Source organism: Haplochromis burtoni, unplaced genomic scaffold (genome assembly GCF_018398535.1).
Source record: "Haplochromis burtoni strain Fernald_Lab_line unplaced genomic scaffold, NCSU_Asbu1 Contig_207, whole genome shotgun sequence".
NCBI classification, from domain to species: domain Eukaryota; kingdom Metazoa; phylum Chordata; class Actinopteri; order Cichliformes; family Cichlidae; genus Haplochromis; species Haplochromis burtoni.
The window spans coordinates 47,085-58,176 of record NW_024582568.1 but is presented as its reverse complement, the minus strand read 5'-3'; the positions used below and the strand labels follow the sequence as shown (position 1 = coordinate 58,176).

The 11,092-nt window shown below is 41.0% G+C and overlaps 1 protein-coding gene across 1 annotated transcript; it reads left to right on the top strand.

Annotated features, from left to right (window-relative positions):
• Positions 1-909: 909 nt before the first annotated feature.
• Positions 910-10,960, top strand: capn1a (calpain 1, (mu/I) large subunit a). The gene is made up of 23 exons (XM_005936343.3): positions 910-1,145; positions 2,207-2,224; positions 2,897-3,143; positions 4,697-4,766; positions 4,859-4,977; positions 5,060-5,193; positions 5,300-5,468; positions 5,566-5,649; positions 5,750-5,835; positions 6,785-6,859; positions 7,353-7,513; positions 7,634-7,803; positions 7,902-7,913; positions 8,065-8,276; positions 8,368-8,407; positions 8,513-8,578; positions 8,763-8,820; positions 8,976-9,040; positions 9,150-9,218; positions 9,295-9,373; positions 9,724-9,837; positions 9,941-9,999; positions 10,086-10,960. The coding sequence occupies exons 3-23, from the start codon at positions 2,898-2,900 to the stop codon at positions 10,110-10,112; spliced, it is 2,115 nt and encodes a 704-aa protein (XP_005936405.1). The 5' UTR covers positions 910-1,145; positions 2,207-2,224; position 2,897; the 3' UTR covers positions 10,113-10,960.
• The last annotated feature ends 132 nt before the right edge of the window (positions 10,961-11,092 follow it).

Genomic DNA, 11,092 nt, shown 5'->3' with positions numbered 1-11,092 from the left:
CACTGATGTATTGATCAAAATAAACTCTTCATTGTTAGAAAGACAACCTGAAGTCAGTGCAGGGCAGAGGGTTATGTACTGTAAGCATATGAGACAATGTGCCCTAAAAAATGACAACTACAGAAACTGACTAAAGAGACTTGAGAGCTCTGATTTGACTGCAGTTCATTTATCATGCTTCTCCTGCGCTGGCACTGCGTTTAGGATAATTGCCATACGAAGTCACTGTTAATCAGATGCTTTCCAGATGGTATTCCATGGTGGATCAAAATCTGATGGTACTTTTTGTGTTCATAATCTCCAACATTACTGGCAGAAAAATATCCAAAAACAATGACAGAGCCGCAGATGGCTGCAGAGGCTCTCTGTTGCAACCTCTCCTGAACCTTGTCTGTACATATCAATCAAAAGTTGATCCAGAAACTCCAAATTTTGGATTCATCACTCCATTCTTAATGGTTTTTAGTCCGGTTCTTGTGTAATTTGTCATATATCAGCCTCTGTCTCTGTTTCCTTTCTTTTTTCTTGACAGGAAAAACTTAATTTTCTGATAAAACTTCAGAAAACAGATGGTTTAACTGAAGGGCCAGATGAATCCTGCCTCAGGTCTTTGATTAACCTTTTCCCATTTCTTAAAGAGATGACTTTCAGATACTGTTCCTCTCCCAAGGATAGTTTTTAGGCCTGCCACTTCTACTTTTGCCCTCAGGTTGTCAGGACCCACCTCACACTGTGCCAATATACCAGGTTTTAGGCTAATAGCTCAAAATAGTCAGGTACAATAATCAAGAAGATTTCTATTTAGGTCTAAATTTGACGGTGTTATACAGTATTACAGAATAATGTTGCAGTCAGTTGTAATTTCAGCCTTTCATATTTTCATAGCGTGATATTGACAAATGTAAGTGTTTTGTTCATGGTTAACTGCCATCTTTAGCGCCTCCAGCGGCAGTGTGTGGTGGGTGTGAGCGGTGGCCCCTCCTCCTGTAGGGGCGGGGGCGGTGCAGCAGTGTGGACGGTGCAGAGGGGCTGGACCTTGGCCTGGACCTGCGATCCAACGGAACCAGTGTCTCCACCAGATTTATACAGTTTACTACTGTATCCAGTTCATTTGCAAGGAGCTGGAAATTAGCGTGAAAGCGGCGGTGAGTGTCGTTTTGTGCGTTTTATTTCTTTGTTATTTGGAGAGCTTGAAGTTAACGGTGCCTTGTGAAGTGCAGGCCACAGTGCGGTTTGTTTGATTTGATTTAATGCATGCTTTATCTCTCGCAAGAGTCAAGACAAATAACAGCCGTCTAATTCTGAGATCACAGATTTAATTCAGCTGCGTTATCCAGGGTTAAATGAGAGTGTGAATGTGCTCTGCTGTTACCAGAAATCTTTAAAGCGGGTGCGCGTAAAGACAGGCCTGCAGCACACTTCTGAACAGGTGCTCTAAACCATTTGTGTAATGACATAATGTCACTTTTAAGTCTGGGGCCTGTGAAATCACAAATGAACTGAAGGAGCAAACGTGCATTACTCAGACACTAATACTGCTCCTCTGTTTTTTGTTTTTATTTTTTTATTGACAGACTTGTTTTTTGTTAGGGTGCTGCTGAAGTCCTATTGATTACTTTATTTGGAGGAAATAAAAAGATCATTGTGATCAGCAGTCTTTGAAAGAGCAGAGAGGAATTCCCGCAGCTCAATGGGGAGTGGGGCCTCAGAGCGGGGGCACGATGGCCCTTTAAACAATGTTCCTGTCTGCGGGTTGTTTTTACCAAAAGCATAGCCTGTTTTTGCACACCAGCTCATTCTCCAACCTAACCATTTTTGTCACGGATGTCCTGGCCCCCTCACCACTGCAGCTCCAGCCAAGTTTACCCTTCCAACTTTCAGCGCCCAGATTATTTACCTAACTTGGCTCATTTGGATTCCTTTTGAGGCAAGTAGAGAGCCAAAGGATCTAGTCAGCACTGATTCATGAGGTACCAAATTCAAGTCTAAGGGACGTTTACGTCTTTTGAACTCATGATTTCCTTGCATAGGTTTTTTTCTTTTCCTTGAAGATTTGAATATAGCCTGGAAAATAAGACACCCCCCTCCCCCCCAATCAATTTTAAACTCTGCATTTCCCTTGTATTGTGTATCTGATTTAAGAAAAAAAAAAAGCAGCTTATGTGAATGACCTTTCTCTCTGTTTTTGTCTGATTCCCCCTCTCAGCTTGCAAATACAGACAAGGTATCACATTTCTTCTTTTGCTGCTCTGGGTTCAGGGTGGTGATTCTTATAACACAGTTACCCATAGTCACTATTCTTTGTTAATGCCATCACTTATCATTTTGTTTTCATGATAATACAAAATGAACTTGGAGCTAAACTAAGAACGAAAAAACTGAGTTATGACAGGTTTTACCAGGGAAACTCGCAGGATTTGCTTTCTGTGGGGCCGTAACCTGGAATGAGGAAATACTGAGGTCATAAATCTGGTCATTTTGCACCTCACTACACTCAGAAAAACAATTCTTAAACATTTTGAAAAATTTTGAAAAAATGCATTTTATTAAGTGAAGGAATTTGTTATTTTTTTGCATATGAAATGTAAAAAGAAATCTGAAATGCCTATTTTTTAAGTTGTTTACATTACCTATAAGGGACAATAATAATAATAATAAATGACTTGACAGACCTCAGTGTTCTCAGAGCCTACAGCCTTCACTTTTATGCTAGATGCAAGCTAACATCATAATGCTGAATTTCTGCGTCACAAAGGGTTGCCAGCTAGCTGAATGCAGGTTTTGATTGCTGTATTATAACTCTTAGACATGAGTGTGTCACAGATTAGCTTGCTGCTATTTATAGATGACACCGTGCATACCCAACCACCAACTCTGTATTTTTATCTTGCACCAGCATGTATTCAGTTGGAGGGATATCTGCAAGCATATATGCCAACAGGCTCCGGGCGGAAGGGATGGGCTCCAAGGACCAAGCTGTGCACTTTGCGGGCCAGGATTACGAGGCACTGAAGCAGGAATGTCTGGAGTCAGGCTGCCTGTTTGAAGACCCCTATTTCCCTGCCGAGCCTCCATCTCTGGGCTTTAAGGAACTTGCCCCCTATTCCTCTAAAACAAAGGATGTGGAGTGGATGAGGCCCACGGTGAGATAACCGAGAGGATGCACAGGCACCGTAGTCTGTAGTCTTATATGAGAGTCTGAAATTAAAAAATAACATTTATTTTGCAGACATTTATATAAAGACAATTAAAAGTTTATTGCTTTTGGCCCATCTCATATGATATTTCACAACTTGTGTGCTGTTTTGTCTGTCGCTGGACATGACTGGACCTGCCAGCAAACATATCGATGGCAGTTTCTCATTTCATGTCTGCCAGCTCAGACAGAATAAGACAAGTAGAGACAGGGACTTCTCTGACCACAGCAGCTGTTGGCATGCAACACATTCTCTGACCGCTCCCTCCCCGGGACATTTGTTTACAGTGCAGGAAGTTGGCACATAAATGATATGATGCCTCAAACATTATAGTCATGATAACGAGAAAACACACCCTCTTTTCTAAGGTTTTACATATCAGGACATAAATATTATCTAGTCCTCTCCAGTTCTTGGAATTAAATAAATACATCCTCACATGAACAGCAACACGCAATGTGTTACACAATGTTATTCTTCAGTAAAGATGACGCCGTTACGGAGAAACAGTGTTTGAAAAACTAAGCACTGCCCATGATTCATTAGCTTGTAGTGCCACCTTTAGGAGCAATAACATTTTGCTTTCTTTATGACTTTATTAGTTTCATATCACTGAGGAGGAATTTTGACCCACTTTCCTTTATGGCAGTGCTTCAGTTCATTGCTGGTATTTGTTTATGCACAGCTTTTTAAGGACCGACCACAGCATTTTAGTCAGGTTGAGGTCTGGACGTTTGCTGCTGTGCTTGGGATCATTGTCCTGTTGCTGGATCCAGTTTGGGCCAGGCATTAACAGTCAGACAGATAGCTTCATGTCCCGCAGCTGCAAAACAAACCCAAATCATCACTCCTCCACCACCGTGCTTGACAGTTGCTACAAAGTGTTTGTGCCGATATGCTGTGTTTGGGTTTGTGCATCAAGACCAAACATCTCCCCTTTGGTCTCATCTGCCCAAAGAATATTGTTTCAAAGTTTTGTGATTTGTTCAAATGCAACTTTGCAATTTTAAGCCATGCTGACACGTCCTTTGTTTTGTTTTTTCGGAGAAGAGACTTTCCTCTGGCCACCCTTCCAAATAAGCCACACTTTTTCAGTCTTTTGCCAATTGTGCTGTTATGAACGTTAACATTTTACATGCTAACTGAGGTCAGTAGAGTTTGTAGCTCTTGGGGTTTTTTGTTTTTGCAGTTTAACTTGCATGATTTGACATTGGGGTGAATTTGGCGAGATTTCCTCTCCTGGGAAGATTGGTGACTGCCTTGAACGTTTGCCACTTGAGAGTATTATTTCTCACTGTTGAATGATGCCCTACATTTCATTTGGAAATGGCCTTCTAACACTTCCCAGATTGACAAACAGCACCGGTGTCTTTCTTGCTTAGCATTATTTTTAACACACTTCCTTCAGTGAAGAAAAAAATGTTCAAATCTTTGACTGTTTGATTTTTGATTTCCAAAAATATTTCTCAGAACAACTTATTTTCTTTTTTTCTCCATAGGAACTAACACAAGACCCTCAGTTCATCGTTGGTGGTGCAACCAGAACAGACATCTGTCAGGGAGCACTGGGTGAGTCATTAATGCTGAATCTGCCATGAAAACCAGGACGCCACAGATGGATGGAGGTTCCTAAAGCTTTTTTTTTTTTTTAAAAATTGCAGGTGACTGCTGGCTCTTAGCAGCCATTGCTTCTCTCACGCTGAATGAGAAGCTTCTTCATCGGGTTGTCCCACACGGTCAGTCCTTCCAAGACGACTATGCAGGAATCTTCCACTTTCAGGTAATTTCACATCATCTTCTACAAACTCTCTTTGCAAGCACTTCATTTGGATGGAGTTCTTGATTATTGCTCTGTGTTGCAGTTCTGGCAGTTTGGCGAATGGGTAGATGTCGTGATTGATGACAGGTTGCCAGTAAAGGACGGGGAGCTAATGTTTGTCCATTCAGCTGAGGGTAATGAATTCTGGAGTGCACTCCTGGAGAAAGCTTATGCTAAGTAGGTGTCTGCCCGCTACATCGCTTAGCATTTAACAGCAAGCCATAATTTGAAGAGCTGTTGTGTACGGCAATCAATGTGAAGTGTGTTCTTGATGTGCTATCAGGCTGAATGGCTCCTATGAGGCTTTGTCTGGAGGGAGCACCACTGAAGGGTTTGAGGACTTCACTGGTGGTGTGTCTGAGATGTATGAGCTCCGCCGAGCTCCAAGAGATCTCTACAGGATAATTGGCAAAGCGCTGGAGAGAGGCTCCCTGCTGGGCTGCTCCATCGATGTAAGTGCTGAACACATTTTATTAAAAGCACCCCTGTTTCTTTCCATGCTAAAAGGCTCATACTGAGATGCACTAATCATGTTTTATATAAATACAGATCACCAGTGCCTTTGACATGGAGGCTGTTACATTCAAGAAGCTTGTGAAAGGCCACGCCTACTCAGTCACTGGGCTGAAGGGGGTCTGTTTGCTGTTGTTTGCTGGATTGGGCATCGTTTTTAGTCTCTGCCTGACCGTGAAAGTTGTGGTTTTAATTTTTCTGTCATTCTGCTGTTATGTAGGTTAATTTCCATGGCAACACCGAACGCCTCATCCGAATACGTAACCCTTGGGGCCAGGTGGAGTGGACTGGTGCATGGAGTGACAAGTGAGTGTGTTCAAATATGAGTAATATTAATAATGATAATAATCTTGATTTCTTAGTTCTTTGTATATTTATTACACTTACATGTTTTGGATCAAACACTTTGTTGTATTAGACAAAGATAACCTGAGAAAATACAAAATCCAGTTTTAAATTATGATTTCATTTATGGAAACTGAAACTTTGTCATTCAAACTTACCTGACCTTGTGTAAAAAGGTAATTGCCCCTTAAACTGTAACTGGTTGTGCTGACCTTGGCAGCAATAATTACAATCAGGCCTTTGGGATAACTGTCAATGAGTCTTTCACATCACTGCGAAGCATTTTGGCCCACTCTACTTTGCATGACTGCTTTAATTCAGGCATGTTGGAGTGTTTTTGAGCATAAACAGCCTGTTTAAGGTCATGCCAAAGCATCTCACTCTGATTCAAAGTCCAGACATTGAATAGGCCACTCCACTTTGTTTTCTGTTAGCCATTCAGAGGTGTTTCAGATTGCTGTCCTGGTGCATAATCCAAGTATGCTTGATTTTTAGAGCATGAACTGATGGCCACACATTCTCAGTTAGAGCAGAATTCATGGTTCTATCATTTACAGCGAGTCATCCAGGTCCTTTAATGGCAGGTTCTATTTGGTCTCTCGATTCAGCAGGTTTGGCAGCAAACAGGCCGGCGTGTGGCTAATGAAATTGAACTCAGCTTTCCAAAAATGTGGATAATCACAATTAATTCACGATTTAACAAGGAGGGCAATTTTTCACAAAGGACCAGGCAGCATTTTTCTTTTAATGGACGAAATCATGATTTGAAAATGGCATTTTGTTTTAACTTAGTTTGATCTGAAACATGTAAGCATGACAGATATTTAAAAGAAATAACAAATCAGGAAGGGTCAAATACGGTGCACCATCTTCACTAATTGTTCTCGCCTGCTTTTCTTGTCATTTGTAGTTCTCCTGAATGGGATCAGATCGACCCTTCTGAACGAGAAGACTTGCATCTGCAGATGGAAGATGGCGAGTTTTGGTACTAGATGATTTTAAAGAAACAGACAGATATTTTTGCCTGGATGAGAATATTGTGTCTTTGTCTTAACAATAAGCTACAACAAGGCTTTTAGCAAAAACTCAGCATAAACAATCAAAGTTTAAGAGTAAACACTAAACTGACTCTGACCATAGATAGAAAATCTTTGCCTTTAAATCCATTTTGTAAAGATATAAATGTGATTTTATTCCATCCAAAAACAACTTAAAAGCAGTGACTTGCTGCTGGAGTGTTATCTTGTAAAAAAAACCCAGCTGGTTTGTTTGTACAGCTGTAATTACGAGTATAATGTGCTGTTAATTATTTCCTTCTGATCTATTATAGTGCTAGGCTTACTGTTTCCCAGCTTCAGGTTTATCATTAACACACAGATATGAGAGTGCTGCAAATTTGATCATCAAACTCTTATAGTGAGTGAAAAAGCACAGTGTTGAACTAGCTGTTTAAGGAAAGCTACAACTACATCTTCCAGGATGTCCTTCAGTGATTTCATCAGGCAGTTTTCTCGACTAGAGATCTGCAACTTGACTCCAGATGCTCTGAGTGACGACAGCCTGAGCCACTGGAACACCATCAAGTTCTACGGCACGTGGAGGAGAGGGAGCACCGCCGGGGGCTGCAGGAACCATCCCAGTGAGTCCTAACTGTGTATACCCCACAAACATGACTTTTACAATCAAGTGTACACAGTTTCCGCAGGTGAGTGACTGTTGGACCATGAAGCAGGCTAACATAAATGTCCCGTCTGTGCAGACACGTTTTGGATCAACCCTCAGTATAAGATCACGCTGCTGGAGGAGGACGACGACCCAGAGGACGATGAGGTGGCGTGCAGTTTTTTAGTAGCCCTCATGCAGAAAGACCGGCGCAGATATCGACGTCAAGGTCAAGACATGCACACCATTGGCTTTGCTCTGTATGAGGTGCGAACAGAGAAAATCTGTATTGTCCCTTTGCCTTGTTTGTATGTTTAAAAGGATCCTCATGCTCATTCCTTAAACTCTTTCCCCTGTTTTTGCAGATTCCAGAAGAGGTAAGCAGAGCATCACTTTACTACTTTTTAAAAAACTTCATTACCATTACTCTTAGTGTAATGTGAACCATGTGTGTCTGTGATTACAGTAAATGGAGCTAAAAGCCTGCATATGTATTTGAACCAGTGTTCTGCTTGCTGCTGCCTTTAGTACAGAGGCTGCCAAAATGTCCATTTGAAGAAGAATTTCTTTTTGAGCCATTCCTCCTGTGCTCGCTCGGAAACCTTCATCAACCTCCGGGAGGTGAGCACACGGCTCCGTCTGCCTCCAGGAGAGTACCTCATCGTTCCCTCCACCTTTGAGGCCGGTAAAGAGGCCGACTTTGTCCTAAGGGTGTTCACTGAGAAGCAGTCAGAGACAGAGTATGTTTACGCTTGTATTTTGTTATTTATTTTCACCCATTACAATGTGTGGAAAAGGAGGCATTGTACCAATAGAGTTTGTCTGTTGCAGAGAGCTGGATGATGAAGTCTCTGCCGATTTGGGAGAGGATGTACGTATACATCAGTTGGAAATTTTAAATTATTACACGTATTGCAAGAATACTAAGGCTTTTTGATTTTACACCCTGTACCTACCATGGTTTGCTTTCCTACAGGAAGAAATAACTGAAGATGACATTGATGACTCTTTTAAGGCCATGTTTGCTCAACTTGCAGGAGAGGTAGGTTTTGAAAAGATCTCTCTTACTGCTTAGCATCTTTTCACCTACGTACTACTTTTATATAATTATCTGATAAAACACCATATGTAGTGGTAATAGTTGCGTTTGCAGTATTCATGATAGGAACAAAGCCAGTAAAGTTGCTCTTAGTTGCAAAGTTTAGTTGTCCTTCATTGTTTTGCAGGACATGGAGATTTCTATTCATGAGCTGAGGACTATTCTAAACAGAGTCGTCGCCCGGCGTGAGTGTTCTCTTTATTTTGGGTGCAATTCACATATTACTAATACATCTCCCATTACTGTATTAGATTCCACTGTAGTGCCCATTCCCTTTAACTGCGTGTCTTTTTTTAGCCAGATGGTTTGAAGAAGGTCTTTTTTTTTTTTGTCATTTCAGACAAAGACCTGAAGACCGATGGCTTCAGTATGGAGTCTTGTAGGACCATGGTGAACCTGATGGATGTATCCTCTGGTGTTATCACACCTAAATCTTACAAAACTGACTATTTTAGGAATTAAATTGTGCCTTTAGCATGTGATTTGTTTGGCCCCTTGACAAAATGTTTCCTAGAAAGATGGTAGTGCTCGTTTAGGACTTGTGGAGTTTCAGATCCTCTGGAACAAGATCCGAAAGTGGCTGGTAAGAGCGATTAAAACAGGAACGTTATACTTAGATTGTCTGTATTTCTATTTATGTTACCGTCTCCTTCTCTCAGCTCGTTTTCAGACAATTCGACCTCGACAAGTCAGGGGCCATGAGCTCATATGAGATGCGACTTGCTGTGGAAGCAGCAGGTATAATTTTTCATATCAAAGCATCATATTGACACAGCTACACACTGGCTTGCCTGCTTGTTAAACCAAGTATAGGTTAACAGCCAATCACATGGCGTCTCTGAGGTTTACAGAGAATGGTCAGAAACAGAAAAAAATATCCAGTGAGCAGAAGTTCTTTGACCAAAATCTCTGATGAATTGTTTCAAGCATTTTGACTCTGTGCTATTAAGAACTAAAGCAACTCTGAAGGCAAAAGCAGATCCAACCTGGCAGTAGCAAGGCATACCTAATTATGCTATAAAGTAGTCTGCAGAGGGACGTAACACTGACCACTAAGTGAATACTAACCCGTTTTAAACTCTATGTAGGTTTCAAGCTGAATAATCGACTCCACCAGATTCTGGTGGCCCGGTATGCAGAGAATGAGATGATTGACTTTGACAGCTTCATATGCTGCTTGGTTAAGCTTGAAGCCATGTTTAGTAAGTAATGTTGACAGACACATTAGAAATAAAAGCAGCATAGTGGCACCATATTTCATTATTAATGCAGTGGCAATAAATGATGAAAACTTTGAATTAATAGGGTCTTTCCGAAAATTTGACGAGGCGGGATCAGGAGAGGCAGAGATGACCCTGACAGAGGTGAGTGCTGTTTTGAAAAGAAAATGTATCCAGTATCCTTTTGTCAAACTTTTCTGTTTGTCTAACTTTATTTGTTACCTTGCTAGTGGCTTTATCTGACCATGTGTGGTTGAAGAGAACCTTCTGTTAAGGTGTATCGAGTAAGGGCACAGTGCCTGCAGACTGCCGTGAAGCTGGAGCTATGAAGACCCTTTCGCCCTAGAAACCTTCAGATCCTTTTACACATCCCACCTCAGCTTAAATAAAAGTTGCAAAATAGCTGTGTAACAGAAAACCAAAGTCCAGCAAAGCCAACGTGGTGCATCCTGGACATATTTTAGGATCTATGCAAAGCTACAGCATGTAGCCGTCACCATATGATATAAATGTGTCATCTTTATTTACAGAGCATGGCCATGTGCATGTAGAAAATCACTAGCTGCAATGTTTACTGCGAGTTGGTTTTACATGTTTTAATTTTGATGTCACTCTCAGCTGACAATTTCACTCTTTGAAGTCAGTCTGAAAATCTGTTTCTGTGCTATTTCTAAAAGTGCTTTAGTTTCTCAGTAATTGTGCATTCATTTGTTTAAATCTTGTTTTAGAAAATCTCGCCAGGGTGTTGTCAGCAGTTTCACTCTTACACCTGTAGGTGTCACTACGGAGCCAATCTGATGTCAGTGACAAACTTGAAACATTTAATATGTACTGAGTTGAACCTGTTTAACATGACGTTGATGAATTGAAGCCACTCACCTCTTAGGTTTTTTGTTTTTTTTTTTACTAAATTGCACTTGAAGCTGCTTGAGAAGTTGCCTCACATTAATAATGTATCCGTTCACTTTTAGTGACCTTTACAGGAATCACATGATACTGATGATTGCCTTATACACACAGAAAAAAAAATCATGGTACGAACAACCAGTAAAATGTGCCAGTCATGTGTTACGAATGTATTTCGTGCCGTCAATAAATATTCAAAGGCTCATGATATTTTTCCATTGTTTCCACAACACAAGTTTGCCCCACATTCTCTTTTGCTACTGGACAAGAAGTGTCTATGCTTCAAAGGTAAAGCCTGTATTTATTGTAAGCATTGGGATGCTTCTGTAAA